A 20,020-nucleotide genomic window follows, 5' to 3' on the forward strand; every position below is an offset into this window, starting at 1 on the left:
TCGACCCAATTCAAATTTTAAACAATTTGAATAGGTTATGTCATTAATGCCTAAACCAAAGTTTTGTCTCATTAATTAATTGTCATGCTTTTACTGATTATTTCTTTAGGGCTTAAAATAAATAAAATTACTATAACAAAATTACTAAAAATCTTTTTGAAATAAATTACTAACAAAATTCTATTACAGAAAATAAAAAATAAAATAAAATGACGTTCTTTTGAATTTCAAATTTTCAAATACTTTTTTTTCAAAAACAATTCATGGTGTATTTTTTTTGAACCGTCCCACCCCAATTGTCAAGTAGAGAAAACAATAGGCAATATGTTATTTATGTTTATAGAGGGATTTTTGGTAATTTTACAAATAAGAGGAATTAGGCAGAGTATATGGACAAATATCATAGAGACAGTTAACTAATCTTCTCTTTTTTGTGGTGATGAACACTTTAATGTACAAATCAATACAATAAAATCTTTGCTGGAAACCGTTGTTAGTAACTAACATGCAACAAGATATGAAAGCCATGTTCTTTAAATTTGTATTACAAGCAACCAACTTTAGTTCTTCTTGGGCCACATAAACTTATTCTACAGCAATGACTGCAGCAAAAGCTTTACTATCCTCATTTCCATCCATTTTTCCCCATCAATCCCTTATCTCCAGGTAAATCATGCCATATAAACTTGATTTTTCTTGTGGGTTTCCCCACTTCCTTTAAGAATTTCTTTCACATTTTTCTTCTTTAGCAATTCAACTGTGCTATGCTCCTATCTTTCTGCAGCAATCATCTTTTCTGGGTTGATTTGATTATTCTTTTTTATCTATTCTATCTGTGTATATTTGTGTTTGGGCCTTGTTTGATAATACATAAGGCCAAAATGCTGTGTTTAGAGTTTAAAAACCATTGCTTTGTCAATGCTGGTTAAGGGATATAAATCCCTTGAATTTTTCACGGGATGGTATAGAGAATTTCCGCAGCTTTGCTCAAGTGCTATTGTGTTGGTTAGATGTCTAATTCAACTTAAATTTGTTTTCTTTACTTGTAATAGCAATAAATTTGTAGTCTTTAATCCAGAACAGAAAAACGGTTCTCAGATTTTTGTTTAATTTTTGAATTTACAGAAAACAAAACTATTCGATTTGTCATTCCTAGTGGTATAGCTGTTTTAAAGAATGGATTTTGTTTAGTAGGAGAACTGGAGTTGTCAGAGCAAGTAGAGCAAAGTTGTCAGAATCAAATGCCAGGAAAGCAAATCTATCTGCCAGAAAGAAAGAAAGGATTCTAGTGCCAAGTTATAGCAAGATAGGTGCGGGCCATATAAGTGAATTTCTGAATCATCCTTCTGGTGTTGAAGCAATACTGAATACAAGGTCCTTGCAAAGTTTTCAATCCCTTGATTCAAATTTGTACAGGTTGGCTTAATTCCTCTTCTTGTTCCTGAGTGATACATAATTTTTGGTATTTACTTAACATCTGCAGGTTTGCTTCGATATCTTCATTTACAAAGTAGAACGTGTCGTAATAGGGCTCAATTTTATATTCTTACCAAGTCTAAGGCTTATATTGTATGGCAGGCGTTGGCATTGTGTAAAATGTAATCCTTGGCTTTGCTCTTCTCATCCACCTTTTTTTTTGCTCTTCATTTCTTCTCTTTTTTTTGGTGGCCACGATGTCCTATGGGTGGAAGTGTGGCTTGACCTGGGGATTTCTGGATTTATCTCTAGATCCTTCTTGATCTAATGGACTCCTTTGATGTCAAAGACGTTCCTTTTGGTGAATGTGCAGTTGAAACATGTGATTGTTAAACTTCATAGCAAATGCCAAGGAGATCTCTGTCCTACCCAGCAAATATTTTGGATAAACAAGAACTCATAAAACACTTTATTTTGGGCTGGTTGCACTTTTCTTTAGGCATCAGCACTTGGGCAGCGCAAATACCAAATTGCAAAATTTATATACATGTTGTGAGTTCCCAACATACAAGTAGATGGTTCACAGTCTCCACGTTATTTTGAGGCAGTCACCTCTTCTGATGCTTTTGCTAAAAGCATGCCAAAGCAAAGAATAACTGCACCTTTTTGGTGTGTGAGTTCTTGGCATCCTGTTGAAGAGAAATTACATTTTGACTAGAGAGATGCTTTCAAAGGATGGCCAAAGAAGGATTTAACAGAAAAAATGCCAATGACACTTTAAACTTAATTAATAATATCACTTCCATCACAGTTCTGCATAAATTCCTAAAAAATGTTGAGTTCATTTGCATGTCAGACCACTGTTGTTTCTCCTCGTGCTTCCAGCCATAACTCCGGTAGCCTGGCAATTCTAAAAGATTAGGTGATTCCCTTTTAGAGGTTCTAGCACCAATTGATACCTCCTAATATCTAGTATTTATTCCAATTGCCTCCAGCACAAAAAGTTTATCTATGTTGCCATTCCTCTCTGCAGCCTCAGTAGAACTACATAACTCCTCAATGCCATGGTTGCTGCTCATTGTTTCTTTCCAAAATGAATGTCTACTTAACCATTTCTTCTATGAATGCCTGATGAAGTCCTTTAAACTTCTCACAGTAATGCATCTGTCATGTACTAGCATACCATATTACTTTTAGTGGAAATGGCACTTTCTTTTTATTGTCTCTTGTTCTGCTCCCATTGCAACTATTTTCCTTTGTTTTCTTGTCAGCATGGATGTAGGGCTTGGTCCTCCTTTACATGTTACGTTGAATTTCCTTAAAATAAACGTCCATTACTTTTTCTCTTTTTCTTTTTGGTTGCTGAAATAACACTTCCAAGATACCTTCCAAAAAAATTTTTTCCTAATAGTTTTGTTAGAATTTAGCTTACTGCATAACATGTCCTGAGAAAATGAGCTGTACTTAGAAGTGTAGTTTGGCACCATATTAAGCATCTATAGGACTGTCTCTGTATTTCATTGAATGTTGTTGTTTAAAGACTATGTTTAACTTAACTGAGGGTCAGCTGCTATGGGGCAATACCCACTTCTGCCTTTCCTGCAAGATGTTTTATATGGTGCTTTATTGCGTAAACAGTGGCAAACCAATCGTCTAAGACAAAATTTCTCACTCCTTGAAGGTGCATCCTGCCACAAATTCAACTTCTGAACTTTGAGGTTGCCCCTGTGCTGGACTTACTAGTGAGGTCAACTGAAGAAGATTGCATGGTTGAACTGTTGTCCTGCAAGGTAATATTAATTTGAAGATAAGGATCTCACAAGAGTGAAAAGATTAGGCTTCCTTGGAAAACACAAAATACAATTGGATGAATATGTTTGTGGAACTGAGAAAACATGTTTATGATATTGGCAATAAGAATTCCTTTTCAGAATGTAAACAGTACATGGATGTCTAGATAACATTTCTTAAATTAGCATATTTGTGTGAATCCTGCTCCATTGATGTAGCTGAATTTTTTGCTTTCTTTTTTTAATTAGAATGTAACATCTTCTTTTTTTTCACAATTAATTCCAAAAATATTCTTCTGGGAATCGCTACTGAAAAATAGTTAAGCTGTAGAACATCTTTTGTATAAGTTGTTGCACTAAAGCCAAGAGGTTAGTGACAAGGTGGTCTTGGGTGCTCCTCTTTTGAGAAAAATGTTGGTAAAGCCTGTTCAAGGTGTATTCCTTTCTGTACATCAAGGTGACATCTTTTTGTGGTTTTTGAAACAGGATTTAAGTTTGAGTCACGACAAATTTTGATCTCTACTCTTTCTGAATGAGAAAGATGCATATTTCATCTATAGTTTACTTACTCTTAAATTTTGTTTTATTCACTGTTCTGTTGAATTCACAAAATATTGGAACAGAAGAGTCAAATTGAAGACTACTTTGCTGCAGCCTAAGATAAGTTGTAGTTGTGACCAAGATAGGTATTGAAGATAGACTCAAAACAACTCCTAGTAGACTGTTCCATTGGTTGAGTTCTTTTATGCTTTTTCAAGGAACATGCTTTGGAATGTGTAATCTTACTCTTAGGGAGCTAAATGAGTGCTAAAGTTACAGGCCTCTGAACTCTCTGTCTGCTTGATCTCGTGCTTGTCATTAAGCACTCTCACACTGAAGTCATTCATTTTTTATCAAGTCATTGCTGGACGGTCTGAAAATTTAAACTCCAAATAGAGTTTAAATAGCATAAACTATACCTAATAACTAGAGCCAGAGCAAACAAACAGTTACTTTCAGCAGATTGTTTAAAGAATCTAAAACAATATCTTAAAATTTATTAAGTGCAAAGTTAGAGATCTTTCCTTTTTCTTGTGCACACGTTAAAATCTTTTTTCCTGTAAATGAAGAAATCTAACCTAAGATTTTCGTATCTCACCATGTTCTCTTCTGTCTTATCAGAACATCTCATAATTTACTACATCTTTTTACTATTCTAAATGTTCCATGTGTATATTTGTCACTTCCCAGAACAGCATATGTTGGTAAACATTCTAATATCATGCTTGCAGACATTGAACTTTGAGTATCTTTGGTCTTACATGCATAGTTTATTCAATTTTAGTCATTGACATACACTTAATACTAATTGCAGTTTGAAGGCTCGGAACTTTTGGAGAGGCAGAATGATCGCTTTTCAGGTATCTTTGACTATTAGTTGAAGTCCAATTGTCTCATGCTTATTTGGCTCAAAATTAGGTAAACCAACAAATTATGTAGCCCTAGTAAGAGAAGCATGATGTTCATGTTAGCTACACTCACTGAGATGTTACAACATGTGATTTGAAATGCTTTTCTAAATCAATAATGTTCAAGCATTTTAGGCACAACTTGTGGTTTGGCTTGTTTGATATTCTTCCAGTAATATGGGCGCAATTAATCTACTAATTTACTGCACCAAAGTGATCTTTGATGCTTATATCATATATGCCTGCAAAGGATAAATTCCTTTTTTTTTTAAAGGAAATTTTTATATTTAAATAAGAAAGGTGCCTAAACAATTTTTACTTTTCTTTGTTGTAACTTGCAGCATCTATGAGAAATCACATAACCTGGGAAACAGTGGATTCCAAGTCCTTTCTGGATGTTGATGTGAAGTTGAATATCTCTCTTGAGGTCACTTCTCCTCCTCAACATCTTTTAAAGTCTTGGATAAATGCTATAATGTGTTCATGTTTTTTGAGTTAGCTATTGTTGCCTTAACTGTATTGCCAATTGAAAAGGAAGCACAATTTTAGTGTGTCATGCCAGAAAGTTTTAATCGCTACTTTAAATGACAAATTTTAGTCAGAGGATCATATCTAGGAATGAAAGAATAGGTAGCACTGACCTAAAAGTATCCTTCAAGACTTTCCTGGAAGGCACCGACCCTGGCTTGTGGTGGTTGTGACGTAAAAAGGTGAATCTAATACATTGAGTACTTTGAAGCATTGAAATTGTAATTAATTGGAATTTTAAATGACTTGTAAGTGGAATGCTTTCTTGTTTTGGCTTATCATTTTCAAAATCCTCTTAATTGATAAGATGTGGCCTCTGACTATTGACTAAAGATAGTCTTCCATTAGTATAATTATGGACAAGGCAATGTCTGTAGTCACAGATTTGGTCTATTTGACCCATTAATTTTCTTATGTTGAAGAAATATTAGTGTCCTGGGAGTTTCATTTCTAAGACTTAGGTCATACAAATTCTTTTTGCCTCTTTTAGAACTGAAAAGAAAAAAAGAATTTTAGTACCTTAAATGTATGATGAAGTGTTTTTATACAAGAAAAATTTCTCAGTGAGCTTTGTCTTGCTCCAGCTTATGTCCTTTTCAGTGGCCAAAACACTGTCTGGGCTAAGCTGAATCAAAGGCTGAAATTTAACTGTAGCTGGTGCTACTCATATTTAGCAATTCTGATATCTGTCATACTAGTGAACGTGTTGTCATATCTTTATACTTGCTTTACTTCTTTAATACTTTGTCTCTCTGGTTTAGGGCACATTTTGTTTTTATTTCTCTGGTTTAGGGCACATTTTGATTTTATTTCTCTGGTTTAGGGCACATTTGGTTTTGATCTCTGGTCAATAAGGAACTAACTACGTGGAATTCACTTTCATATTGACTTCCCCAAGAAAGGAGAGGGAGAATATGTTGAATTTTTGGTTTATTAGCCCATATTTATATCAGCAAATAAGTGGAAGCTCCTGAGTCACTTTGTACGTGTTATGTAACTTTTTGTGCATTTAATCAAGATGTGCTAATGTATTAAGCCTGTACATGGATAGTGATTCTACGGCTGGATCACACATGTTATGAAGTTTCTCTCTAATTCTACTGGATGAAATGACAAACTTTGGTTCGAGCCTTTTTAAGTTTAGTAGAAATGACTGGCCACTTTACTATTGTCATGTTTTAAGCAACTTCTGTTTTGGCTCTTTTGCTGATGACATTCGATGGAGTTGAAGAATAATCGGCATTTGCATCCCAAGAGTGCAACTGACAAACTGCCATTTTAATGCAGATCTATACTTACCCATTCATATTGCTTCCAGAATCAACTGTTGAGGGTCCAGGAAATTTGTAAGCACCAATCTAATATACTTTATTGACATCATGGATATGAAATTCTAAATTTGAGCAAGGGGAGGCAATTTGTTAGTTTTGCATTGGGAAGGGGGTTGTTGGTGGGAACTGGAGTAGTTCATCCTACAACTGTTCTTTTTGTGAAGTTCTCCACTTTCATCTGAAGTGTCACTCACTGTCGATGAGCTTCACATTCTTGTGATGAACTATTCGATTGTGCATGCTATGTGCTTGGTTTTCCTTTATCCTAGAATCCACAATTCTTTGCAAATGTTACTAATGTTATCCTTGGAAATTGTTTGCTTGATAGAATGACTAAGAACTTGCATTGGACTATCGAATGGTTTAATTTATTTTTTTTATTTTCATACTGTTGTACGCAAAATAGTATCAGTGATACAGACTTAGATCCTTGCGCATGTTAGAGAAAACATAGTGTAAAATGTACAAGTGGTAATGGTATAAAAAACAAGAAAAAAGATGTAACTCTGGATTTTCCAAAATGGCGCTTCTATCTCCTTATTGCCACTTTTGTTTCTGTATCAATAACGTGAAGAAGACTTCCAAAAGAGTGCAACTAGGATTTTGATAGGGGCAAAGATTTTCTGTGAAAGAAAAGATAAAGGAAGACAATGTGTATATTCAATATAATGGTCTGGTTCTTTACTTCGTTATAGATCTTCCAAACGATGCAACTTTGAATCTTCCAAACTGGCTGTCCTATCTCCTTATATGATGTTATCTAAAAGGCCATTTTTTATATTCTTTTTCTTCTCTGTTTTTTTTTGTTTGTATTTTTTCATTTATTTTCTTCAGGCAAAACAATGTTATAACAAGATCAAAGGTTTTAGTGAAATATTCTGTACCTACCTTATGTTATAGCATCTACTTGACATCTCTGGTAAATTGTTGTAACGTACTAAAATTTTGTATTGTTCATTCATTTATAAACTATTATGACATTGTTATTAAACTTCTCTTGGACACCAACCTTTCAACAAGGCCAGAGCCAAAGGGCCACTACTTGAAAGCCTGATCAAATGGTGCACTTAATTTTGTAGAACTAATATTTTCAATTAACTTATAAACAAGTAATACTGTGTAAATGTTTTTTTACTTCTTTACAAGCAATATTGCAATATTTTGTTAATTTTAAAGCATGATTATTTGTGCTGTCTCTGCCTTATGATTTCATCTGTCAACGGAATTTCTTTAGGTTTGCCAACCTCACAAAGCATCTCTGCTTGACTTTGTCAGTAGAGACAAAGAATTTTGCCTTAAATTGTAGTCCCTCGTTTTGCATTTCTCTAGTTTTGGGCACATGGAAACTTTGTTCTCAACTACCAAAGACAGCTTTATTTGCACATAAGCCTAAAATTAAATTATATGGCATGCAGAATGATGCAAGCCCTAGTGGACAGACTAGTACCGTTGCATGTACAACAACTGCTGCAAGATTATGATAAATGGGTTCGTAGGCAGCAGAAAGTCTTGCAATGAAAAGTGGTCTCCAGAGTTCATTCTCAGACCTAATTGGAGGTTCGCTCAAATCTGCACTTTTGGGTATAATAATTTTATTAATTTTTTTTTTGGGCCAAGCATGAGAATAGTACAAAAAGCATTAGCATATGAGCATGTCATTTCTAGAAGTGACTTTTGAGCAATATTTTCACATAAGAAATTGATAATAGTACAGAAGAACTTTGAAAATGCATAGAAATAGAGAATCAACTGAGTTCCATATTGAATTGGTACTATTTTAAAGGTTGGTCTCTTAGCACTTTTCTGAATAACTAATGTTTTCTCTGTCATGTAACTTGAACATTTTTTGTATCCATTGCAAAGCAATGAGCTTAGATATGGACACCAATTTGAGACCTGTAAAGTTATTCTTTATCAGGCATATCCATTTATATGCTTTGATAGTGTACCATGTTATTGAATGACAATAACTAAAGGCACCCTATTAGGGTTCTGAGCTAAATATGCTTGTCGAGTGTATTAATATGTGCAGATTTACATTTCTTTTTTACCAAAGAATACTGTCTGGTTTCGTCCAAGAGTAGCATTTGACTCCTTTAGTCACCTACTGCTTCCTGTTGTTCTTTTTGTAGTAGCACCTTGCGGAATATTATCCCACAGCAGCTGCATAACTATTCAATGGGCACCTTTAACAAGGCTAGATATTCTATTTTCGTCTTTGCAGCGTATAGCAACATTTCAGTTTCCCTTACTGTGGCTTCCTTTTCTACTCCCAGAAGATTAGGCAGATTTACAATAAGTTAAACCAGCACAAAGCTCAGCATCATCTGAACACATATCCCATTCAAGACTCCTATATGGCAGGGCCCTTGGATATGTGCAGATATTTACGCAACAGCCTTCGGGAAGTGTTTCATCAAGTCAGTGACGTCTGTGTCACTTGTAGATGTGAAAAATGTACTTTGCTGCATTATGATGTAGTAATAACTTTTGAAGAGCAACCCCTTTGGAAGTTGGAAGTATAGACCAGCAGGGTCCCTGGCATTTGAGACTCTTATCTTGAACTCGTGACTATTTGTGATCTCATCATTGGTATTATTCTTCATTCCTTTTCCTTGTTAATGCAATAATTTACGAGTGTTTGGATCATTATTGTTAAAGGATTTTGGTAAATGTTAATTGCCTTTTAAGGGAATACTTGAGGATTGATAGCATTGTTAAAAGCTACTACTTAGATGTCCAAAAGGAATTGGAAGGAAAGATAGGCAGCTTAGAATATCTTATGAGATCGAATTCTTAACGTGGCACTTGAACTCTCTGTCTTTGTAGAAAGAAAAATAGAATGAGAAGAAGAACTCTGCAATAATGAATTGGAGGAATCAACTTATGTTTGTCATATTATTTGCATGTCTCTTCTCCGACTACAGTTCTTAGAAATTGTAGGCTTCTAAAATAAAAAAGGGGAGAAAAGTTGATATATCGAATGCAACTAATATAGGGGAAATGTGGAACATGAATAATCTTTGGTGTGAGCTTAGTACAACAGAAGATTCTCAAACATCATCAAAGAGAATAAAACAGAGTATGAAGGAGGAGCAAGAACCTATACAAATACAGTTACAGCGCAACAGTTGGAAGATATATAGTTTGGATTGCGGGTTTTCTAGAAAAAATTTTTAGAATATTCTCTAGACACATTTTTTCTATTACATGTTTAACTCGTATACGTCATTACAATATATTTTTGTATAATAAACTCCTAAAAACTCCAATCCAAACGGGATTGATCATTGTTGCTTCAAACACTTTCTAAACACTTTTAGCAAGAATTGCTGTTCTTTGTTTTTTCTGAAACAATCTAATTGGTTATATGTGTAGTAGTGAGCACTTGCCTAAATGGGATTTTAAAATTTCAGAATCAAGTTACTTATCCAGTATTGCTAAGAAGAAAAGAACAGAAGTCCTTCATCCAGTCACCAAAGTGCACATAAAAACCCAAACTTTTAATTCTATAGAATCTTTTAAAGAAATGCAGTTTCTCAAATATGTGCCACTTGTCAAATGGTCACATTAAAGTCACCGAATAAATGGCTAAATGGTATTCTGGAAGTTCTCTATGTATTCCAGTTTTCAAAGTCTAATCTATGCTACTAATGAAATCACTGATCTGTCTAAAGAAGTGAAATTTACTAAATGAGTAGGATACGGGCCATGTTAGTCTGAGAGCTTTTGGTGATTTAAAAACATAGCAGGAAAGAAGAAGAACAAGAAACTTGCGTCAGATAAGTATTCCAGCAGCACAAGGAAACAATAGCTTTATGAATTTTGTGCATGTTAATCTGATTGTGATATCACTCGAGTCAAATAAAGTACTTATAAAAAGGTTACATGAACCTGTAACAAGAATCAACAACGAAAGGGAACTCAGAGCTGAATACTAGTAGTTTTTAATCTAGTTGGAAGAAGTTTTCTATTTCTGCAATTAACAAGCATAGAAGAAAAATGAAGAACCTTGTTTGAGACAAAAATTTAAGCACAAGGAAAATTTTGAGTGCACGTTAATCCGATTGTAATGTCACTCAAGTCAAATAGAATTCTTTTAACAAGGTTACATGAACCTGTAGCAAGAATCAACAACAAAGGGAACGCAGAACAGGATGCTAGAAATAGACAAGTTATACACCTAGTTGGAAGAAGTTTCCATTTCTACGATCAGTTAACAATGCTCATTATTAGAGATGGCATCTTCACCTGCTGCAAATAAAATCAAGTATATTTACAATTTCTTCAGATGCATTTCTTAAACGAGAACTATGCCACAGTTAATATCCATTAAAAAAAATGCAAAAGGATACAGCCCTCCACCTGCTGGTTAAATCAACCAGCATCCACAAAATAGGAAAGCAGGTAGAATCACAAAAAATGGCAGGTAGACCAAACTTAGTTCTGTACACCAATATAGAAACATCAGCTGCAAATGCGATATAAGTAATTGGGAACAAATGATACCACTTTTGTACAGGATGGGTGTCTGGTCATAAGCTGAGCTTTTGAACAAGCTATCCTTGATTAAGATGTGATCGAGATATTTGAGTATCCTCTGTGATAGCTCGATATGCTAAATCAAACTACTCTTTCTTTCAGCAATTTCAAATGTGATTAAGCACCAGATGATGCAAAATCATCTTATTCGTGACAATCTTTTCCTTTTCCTACTCCTTTTACGTGCTGCCGCATCATTCTTAGAACTTGAAGGCAGAGCAAGAGTAGTCAATGGCTTGCCACATGACGTTCTGCCTTTCTTGGTAGTCCATCTCAACGGCATGTTGTTTACAACAGTACTAATGTCACCAGAACTGTTAAGCTCAACAAGCTTCTGAATTTGATCAAGCATCTGGTGCGCCCAGGCTGTTGATAAATCTAGCGCAATTGAATCATCCAACGGTTTCTCTTGTAGGTTCATTAAGATGTCTTGAAATGACTGAAATGATAAGGTTGGTTGGTAGGAGCGAAGGTTCTCACAGATCATGTTGACCTTAATAGCATGCTTGCATAGGTTTCCCTGCATCGACCACTCACAATCACAAAGAGAGAATTCAGATCCAGGATTCCACACTATTCGTGTTCTTGTGCTTTCTCTTTGGCTCAAAACCTTTGCAAAAGGATGGTCTTTATCATCCAAGGTAACAGCAGTATCAGGAATTTGCAATGCCCGATGCCATGATGTAGAAGCAAGATACTCCTCTTTGACATTTTGAAATGAATCACTCTCATCTGCAAATCGATCAAGCCAATAGGAAGAATGCAGCTCCGTTGTCAACTTGTGCACCAACCAATCAACTCGCTGAAATGCACCAAGATGTGAATCATCGTAAAGTTTAACTTTCAGCTTCACATGATATGCTTCAATTGCACCAGAGGACTCCTGGCTTGCTAGCGGAAGAGTTCTCATACTGGTAAGCCACATTTCTATTCCAAACATACAAATAGATTAACAAAAATTACCGAAACATATAAGAGAAAACAAACAAGGGAAAGTTATCCAACCGATCTTTGGGAGCCAAGTAGCTCTGAAATAATTTAGGAAGGCAGTTTGATCAACAAAATCTTGAGTAAATTTTTCCAAAGGAACCATGTAATCAACTCCACCCCAAATGCTGTAGACAATTTCCCCCAGCCGTTTAAATATCTCCCGCTGGACTTCGATGTTATTGCATTTCTTCAAAATATTCCGCAGCCACGATCTGCGAATACGCCACAGCGAAAATAGGACAGGGCAAGAAAAAATCTCCCTGAAATCCAACAATAAACATAAGCACCGTGTTCAGACCAGTAATATATACACTGAAACAGAAAGGCAAGCAAAGCAAAGAATTCTGCCTTATTGGATCAATCTCTGCTGCTGCGTCATCAACCAAAAACGCGTTGACCTTCCATCCTAAATCAACTGTATGAACTCGATCAACTAGAGCTTTCATCCATTTAGCCACATCTGATTTAACTACAGTACGTGTAATTACCCATGCAACTGGAAGTGCATGTTTCCGGGAATCAAACACAAGCAGCGTGCACAAGGGATACTGCATTTCATATAACAATCATAAATCAAATGAGCTTTCATTTCGGACCATTCACACAAATAGAATATATTACCTTCAGTTTCTTTATCCCAAATGTTGAATCTGCTGCAACAATGCTGCGGTGCCCAAACCTAATCATTTGTTGTAATTGCCAATCGGTTTGGATCCCCAAAATGAAAGGATCTGTTTCTGATGTGTCCTGATAAAAGAAAACAGATTTTTTGTTGCGTTCAACCCACAATTTAACACTAGCTTGGTCGTCTAGATCCAATTCATGAGTGGAACGCTTGATTATCAGGCCAAGTTTGTGAACATATTGAGAAGCAAGGCTGTTAACTTTTGCATTAGAACCACAGTAGCGCTGAATGCCCTCTATGTGCTTCTCTAGTACATTTTCCTCAGGAATACCAAGATAGATCATAGACATAGTCTGCTGTTGAATCTCATTGCATATATATGGGATTTTCTTGGCACCAGGACCAATAGCATCTCGGTCAAGTGGGCCATGACAGATAGAACCAGACTTGTTTACATGTCGCCTATTGTTATATATGAGAAGTGCAAGAGATGGACGGGCATAGAGGCGCTTTACTACAAAATGGCACGTACAACCCCTCATGGATTGGGGTCTAGCAGCACGGTTTCGAGTGTTGAGCCGATATCTGCGACTAGGTAATATACCCCCACCTTCCCCATAGTTTTCTGGTCCAAAAGAACACCAATACCTACAGAAAACATGTATCATGATGATTGATAGTCCCCATCCTTCTTTTCTTCCCCTTTCAAGTGTAACCTTTCCATGTATTTGCTTTTACTCTTTTATTAGACCTTAAAGTTCTTAGGGGAGCTGGAGGGTTAAGGAAAGAAAGGCAAAAGCATAAATCCAGAGTGAACCAAAAATGGCAGCTTTAAAAGTATAACATTCATTAGATCTTGTAAAGCTTATGCAGCCAGGATGCAAGTGAGCCACAATCAAGTGTTTCCCATTTTCCAAATAAAGAAAATTGCTTAGTTAAGCATGATTTAAAACATTGTTGACAATAAAATGTAAAGAATTCGCAGATAGACAATACAAAAAATTTGTTATGGATGACAATAATTCACCTTACTAGCTTAGCAATGACCATAAGCAAAAAAGCGGTTAAACACGTTGTTTAACCTTTAAACTATTTTTCTGAACAAAGCTGTGCACTGAGATCTATAGATCATCTAATCTGCTTGTAGCCATGACCATAATCACAAAAGAGGTTAAGACATGTTTTTCAACCTTTATATTCTTTTCCTGAACAAAACACTGCACTAAGATCTATAGATCATCTAATCCAGGCTAAGATGATGCTTCGTGTTCTGGAAAAAATTATCAGGTACAGGAATACAATAGTGCAACTTCATCATTCAGCTAGAAAGAATCAAGATCGTGAGAGAACTAAAAACCTTACAGCCTATACTCCAGATATTCGTCATCTTTGTACTCCTGTAAACTGCCTCTTGCTCGTTTGCGACCCCTCTCAATGTGAAACCGAGTTGGGCATTCTGCATTCAGGCATTCTCCAATAATAAATGCATCAACTCGGGCATAAGGGATAAGCGCTACATCATCATGACGTTCTATAGTTCCAAACTTGGTCCAATCTAAATCAGCTGCTGAAAATTCTTCCCCAGGAGGACTTTGCACAGGAATGTCAAAAATGGATTCAACTATTTCCATTTGTTATCTGGATATGTCTCTAACTCAGCATTTGTGACCAATTACTTGCTGCAATTTTTGAATATAAAAATCATAAACTATAAATCCCTCCACAAAATTGCATTGGAAAAAAAAAACATTTTCATACTACAATCCCATAATCAAACCTTCCATGAAAAAGGGACAATGGTTTGTTTACAACATAGAAAAGATTATTCATTGATATGTAACTACTACCGACATTTTGATGTTATTTCAGAATATTTGCTCATTTACAAAGCCTTTCAATGGTAGAAACCTAAATAACATTTCCAGTATTCCCAAAACATTAATTGTTGTCTGCAAAACTCAGGAATTAGTACTATTTATTGATTATTTGAAAAATATTCAGCACTGAGATGCTGAATTAAATGATTTCAGAACTTAATTCCCCTACATGTTTAAAGACTAGCAATATTTTGCATTCCTTTCTCACAGAAAAAAATATCCAGGCCTGATTACTGGACAGACAAAAAATTGATCACCTACTAAAATATGAATCTATTTCCTAGTTGCTAAAAAGAAAATTAAAAAAAAGAGTAATACTGGGAAAAAATTAATTCAATGCAAACAAACAACAAAACGTTTTGGATCAGGCTATAAAAATATATATACAACGGAGATGGAGTATCACAGTCACAGACAGTCGTATGCTGAGATGAGGGACAAATAAGGGCACGCCTTAGCAGCTATAACTAACAAAACAACAAGAAAGCATCAGGAAAGTAAGCAAATGAAAGTATATAGAAAACAACACAAATTTGCATGAATGCCAATCTGCATGTTTCAATTCAAAATGCTTTAAAGAAATTCAATGAACTAAAAAAGAATGACTTTCAGCAAATTTCCTACAATGAAAGCCTGAAACATGTATCCACAGTGACTAATCCCTATTACCGAGATGAAATTAACTTCGAATCCTCCGTTTAGTGAATTTTGTGGCATAAAACTGACATACCTATAGATAAAAAACAATCACGTTTCAATTTACAATTAAACCCAAAATCAGACAAAACAAATTAACCACGTTTCTGATTACCACAAACAATGTTTCAATGTTGATTGTATGTAACACATTGACTTAAAGCTAAAAATGAGCAAACGAAAAGCAAAAGTTTCTGAACTTAAAAGAGAAAAGCTTCTAAATTTACCAATTTCAAAGAAGTGATAAGTACATATTCAAATTTATCAACTTCAGCAGAGACAAAACAATTACACAGATACAGCTAAACGACTGCAAACGTAAACTTTAGAGAGAACCACAATTCATCTTTATCTAAAGAAGCTATATTTGATTCAGCCCAACTAAGCATGCAAAGAAAAGCTTCTAAATTTGCCGAAAGCAATTGAATAAGCCTCTGTTTAATTAAAAAAAAAAATTAAATCAGACCAATTTCGTAGAAAGGACAAAATTTAAATTCACTAAACAAATATCTTCAGAGAATTCAAGCAATAACTGCAAAAAAAAAAAAAAAATTTTCTGAACCTTGAGTTTCTAACAACAGAAATTTCATTTCTCTGAAAAGCACTACAAATAAAATAAATAAATAAATAAAGAAGCAAGTAGCAGCGGCGGGAGAAGAATTGCAGAAGAAAAGAGGGATAACAGGGGGCTTACTCCGGTGAAGTCTGCGGATTTTCAAGTGGACGGCGATGATTAGTAGATTCGCCGGCGTTTTTGGGGAAGACTGAAGAAATGGTGAAATTAGGGATGGGAAGATTTTGAGGTCTGGGTTTAAGAAAGGTTTTTTCGTTTTTTTTTTCTTTTCTTTTTCTTTATTAAATAACCCGGGCAACCGGTTTTATTTAGCCGGATTTTTCATCTTTTGACGGGTCGTGCTTTGAACCCATGGGCTTCGCCGAACTTTGCCCATGTTATTTGAAGGGTTGATTACACTTTGCCCCCTGAATGTAGGGGATAATCATGTCTTATCACTCTTAACTTTGGATATAAAAACTTTGCCTCCCTACTAAAATGTTATGATGAAAAAAATCATAATATCATAAACTTCTTATAAGAGGTTTTAACCGGAAAAACTCTAAAATTTGGTAACAATGCTCATAATTCAACAAAGGAATAAACTTTTTCTACTATATATAATTGTGACTTCAATAAAAGGTTAGAAAATAATAACTAATGTCTAGATTGAATTGCTAATTGTGTGATAGCATGTTTTGTTAGAGTTGGTGAGTAATTTGCGTTATAAAAGTACATTATTTCTTATTCTTCCAAAGTAAATACTTTAAGCATTAGGAACATATAAATGTTTTTTCAGTTCAATTTAAACCACATAATCATTAATTTAATGTTTATATTTCAATTAAAATCATCTTTTGGCATGTAAACTTTGACAAAGTGCTTTAAAAATATTTATTGATAAAACTTTACCAAGAAAATTTTATTGATACGAAATTTTGTTGATTGTTTACATGATTCCTTTCTTTTTTCGTTATTTGAGGTCAAACATTTTGTAGTACTATAAGTTTCAAAAGATACTAAGAAAAATGTTTAGGGTAGGCTAATGCATTTTATTACAATTTTCAAACTAATTATTTAATATTGGACTCAACTATCTAATCCCCTTTCATAGTCCACCATTTTCAGCATCTCATCCAACCATGATTGAAGGATCAAACTATTCCAAAGCTTTAAATAGAGGATAATAGTTTGATGCTAACATATTTGGCCCTTACTAGTTGATGAACTCTTGAATTTTGAGAACAAAATTGGCTAAAAAGAAAATTTCTATAATAATTCCTCTATGAACTTAACCCATACCAAACTTGTAAATAGGTATTCTTGAGTCTTGAGTACTAATATCTACAACTTCTACAGTGATCTACAGTAAAGTTTTATACAAACACCCAAAAAAACTCACCTTCCAACCAGGCCCAAAGTCACAAAACTAACATATGTGTTAATGTGTTAAAGGGGAGAGTATTGGAGGATGAAAACACATTTTAAAATTCTTCCTTACTATTGTACAATGGAATCAAAGTGTAAAAAGAAAGTAAAAAATCAAAATGGACATTTCTTGTCTCTATATACATTACCACTTGAAGTGTTCATACCAAAATTTTGTCACTTACATATCTATAGTTTTGTTGGTGCTGCAACCTAAAATATTTTTCTGAAGATTTGTATGGAACGTAGAAGCTAACAACTGTAAGCATTGGATTAATCCTAAGTAAAAATTCTTAAAAATGAGAGATTGTACTTAGCTCTCCATGAACCATCCTACAGTGTCATGGGTCTTGCGTACACTATATGGGTCTTGTATACACTATGCCTAGTCAGACCAACAAGATAACTTGGAGACCAGCGCCATTACGCAATGCCTTGGCAAGCAGCAATGTCACGGGACCCATTAGAGATCGGTCAATGCTAATCTCTAGGGGATAGATGCCACTGTCAAAGAGTTCATTGATACAATATTTAGCTGACTAGAGATCGGTCGGCGCCAACCTCTACCAAGATGGAGATAGCAGCTCAAGGAGTTTATCATACAAAATTATATTGTGTTGATAGTTCATTGTGGATATCTCTTCTCTTGTAGATAACGTTATGCTTTTAAATTAATCTTTTCTACATTGATAGTGCTGTCAATTTTGAATGAATAATAACTATGCAAATTTTGAATTTAAACTCCAATTTTTGCAAATGTATTATGGATCGATGATAGGGTACTGCCAATATATATATAAGATTTACTCATACTTTTTCACTTGTACATTATGCTTTATTTGTTTGCTTAGCATTTTTTTTTTATATAAAACATCATAATTTCATTAAAGTTTATACTAATGGCAAAAGTTATATCATCAAACATGCACAGATATCAAAGAACATGTAGAATGGATTCTACAGATCAAAAAACAAATCTGAAAAATAGATTAGATACTACAAATTTGAAGAACATATAAAAATTATATTGTAAAGCTCCAAAAATATTTTAAAATGAGATAAAATAATTGTAATTCCAAGAAAATCTATGTATATTTTCAATCACCATTGCTGCTTGATAGCTTCAAGTCTAGATATTATGATGAGATCTGTCAAATAGACCTAATTCTTGATCTGATGATTAAAATTTGAAAAAACTTAAATCTAATAAAAGAAAATTTTTAAAAATATGTAAAACTCTCACTAGGAATTCCTAGGAGAGAAGGAAATTCTCACTGAAAAAGTTTAGGAGAGAAGAAAACTCTCACTAGATAACCCTAGGAGAAAAGAAATTATTATTAAGACTAGAAGATATTTTATTCACACAAACAAAAAGAAATTATACAGAAGGCTCCTTACGGAAAAAGATTACAAAAAAATCTTATCTATTTCCCATAGGAGAGTTGGAGGAAGTTTTGACTAGAAAATGTTTGCAGATCAAGTGTGGAAGCATTCGACCTTTGCAAATCAAGTGTGAAAGTCACGCACCTATAATGCCATGCAGCAGTTATGCATGATGAACTTCACAAGTCCATAAACACAGATCACCACTAGTATCTATCTCGCAATTGAAACCATCCTATCCAACCAGGTTGGCAACTAAGTACCACTACCATGCCTTACTCTCTAGTAAACATTTGGTTTTATGAAAAAAAAAAAAAAAATTTCACAGAACTCTTTATTGATACTATAATCCTTCATAGATTATTGATACTCTTTATTGATCATGTCTATGTATATTTTCCTTACCTACCATCAACAACAGGTGATGAATTAGGTGAATGGGTAGGTTTTTCACAAATTTAGACGTTCATCAAAACACTCCAGTCAAATGATTATAACAGTAGTATTCAGACACCAAAATTGAAAGTAACTCATGAAACCAAGGTTTGCTTACTACAATTGCAAACCAACTATATATAATTTGATTATTGTCAACATACACTTTAAGTCCAATAATAAGCACATTAATTATTTAATGATAAGGTTGAAAACTCGAATAGAAATAATTAAATCTTAAGTTAATTTGTCAAATATAAGTTGAAATGTTAATGTGAATAGTAATAAATATAAATTCTAATTGAATTATATCTATTCAAAATGTAGATATTGAAAAGTCTACTCAAAATAATTCAACATTATAAAGAAATGCTAAATGCAATCTAATTTGGGTCATTGAACGCATCTAAAGTAACGCCAACTCCACAAGACAATACCAAATCCATATAGAAAGCAAAAGAGAAAACTCAAAATTCACCCATAATACCACATGTCAGTAAGGGGAATTGCTACAGTAAATTTGGACCTCTGCTTATCTTATAGTAATAAGATAAGATAAGATAAGATACTTGATAATACTACGTTGTAGTATACTATATTTTTAGTCCTTTAGATAAACAATCAATTAAACACCTTGCAAGGGGACATTTTATAGTTTTATTCCCAGAATGAACATAGCGCTTAGAACAAGTAGTACCAATGCCCATTGATTTTAGTTCGGCCTATGAAAGCCCATCTCATGTCGGGCCTAAAGAACAAGACATTAAACTCCAATATAGTTGGGCCACCCCAGTTTAGTACCACTACTACTCTTTTTCTTTCGTCATTCCCATGGTAACCTTCTCCTTCCCTGAAGCATTCTCAGTAGCCCCTTCGCGTTCTTCTTCTTCCTTAGATAAATTGCTTAATTCAATAAGCAAGAGCTAATTAGGAGTTCAATTGAGGTAATACCATTGGTTCTTTTTTCTCCCCACCTAT

The 20,020-nt window shown here is 34.4% G+C and overlaps 2 protein-coding genes across 23 annotated transcripts; one reads left to right on the plus strand and one right to left on the minus strand.

The window, feature by feature from the left end:
* The first annotated feature begins 394 nt into the window (after positions 1-394).
* On the plus strand, positions 395-9,165 carry LOC113703482 (uncharacterized). 19 transcript variants are annotated; one of them, XR_003451467.2, is made up of 8 exons: positions 401-666; positions 1,192-1,416; positions 3,098-3,206; positions 4,561-4,606; positions 4,996-5,081; positions 6,470-6,528; positions 7,929-8,094; positions 8,738-9,165. XR_003451467.2 is itself a non-coding variant. In XM_027224883.2 (8 exons), exons 1-7 carry the CDS (start codon positions 599-601, stop codon positions 8,029-8,031), a joined length of 696 nt encoding a protein of 231 aa, XP_027080684.1. In that variant the 5' UTR covers positions 401-598; the 3' UTR covers positions 8,032-8,070; positions 8,738-9,165. The 19 variants fall into 19 exon arrangements, 8 of the variants coding, with proteins under 8 accessions (XP_071911786.1, XP_071911784.1, XP_071911815.1 ...); XR_011817096.1 differs by having other exon boundaries at positions 8,790-9,165; XR_003451463.2 differs by having other exon boundaries at positions 8,646-8,791.
* A 1,551-nt stretch (positions 9,166-10,716) lies between these two features.
* On the minus strand, positions 10,717-16,167 carry LOC113703514 (uncharacterized). Of its 4 annotated transcripts, XM_027224915.2 has the most exons (7): positions 15,938-16,166; positions 15,217-15,277; positions 14,033-14,349; positions 12,667-13,318; positions 12,394-12,593; positions 12,061-12,305; positions 10,717-11,982 (listed from the first exon to the last, which is right to left on the minus strand). In XM_027224915.2, the coding sequence occupies exons 3-7, from the start codon at positions 14,299-14,301 to the stop codon at positions 11,195-11,197; spliced, it is 2,154 nt and encodes a 717-aa protein (XP_027080716.1). In that variant the 5' UTR covers positions 14,302-14,349; positions 15,217-15,277; positions 15,938-16,166; the 3' UTR covers positions 10,717-11,194. The 4 variants fall into 4 exon arrangements, with proteins under 4 accessions (XP_027080716.1, XP_027080707.1, XP_071911823.1 ...); XM_027224906.2 differs by lacking the exon at positions 15,217-15,277 and having other exon boundaries at positions 15,938-16,163; XM_072055722.1 differs by lacking the exons at positions 14,033-14,349; positions 15,217-15,277 and having other exon boundaries at positions 15,938-16,167.
* Positions 16,168-20,020: the final 3,853 nt, after the last annotated feature.

This window comes from Coffea arabica, chromosome 1e, assembly GCF_036785885.1.
Source record: "Coffea arabica cultivar ET-39 chromosome 1e, Coffea Arabica ET-39 HiFi, whole genome shotgun sequence".
NCBI lineage: Eukaryota > Viridiplantae > Streptophyta > Magnoliopsida > Gentianales > Rubiaceae > Coffea > Coffea arabica.

Excerpts from the sequence above, each read along its gene's own strand:
- LOC113703482 (XM_072055683.1), top strand. The coding sequence starts at position 599 with ATGACTGCAGCAAAAGCTTTACTATCCTCATTTCCATCCATTTTTCCC. Across the intron at positions 1,417-3,097 it reads CTTGATTCAAATTTGTACAG|GTGCATCCTGCCACAAATTC; the intron begins GTTGGCTTAATT and ends CACTCCTTGAAG. Across the intron at positions 5,082-6,469 it reads AGTTGAATATCTCTCTTGAG|ATCTATACTTACCCATTCAT; the intron begins GTCACTTCTCCT and ends ATTTTAATGCAG.
- LOC113703514 (XM_027224915.2), bottom strand. The coding sequence starts at position 14,301 with ATGGAAATAGTTGAATCCATTTTTGACATTCCTGTGCAAAGTCCTCCT. Across the intron at positions 13,319-14,032 it reads GAATATCTGGAGTATAGGCT|GTATTGGTGTTCTTTTGGAC; the intron begins GTAAGGTTTTTA and ends TGTTTTCTGTAG. Across the intron at positions 12,306-12,393 it reads GCAGAGATTGATCCAATAAG|GGAGATTTTTTCTTGCCCTG; the intron begins GCAGAATTCTTT and ends GTTGGATTTCAG.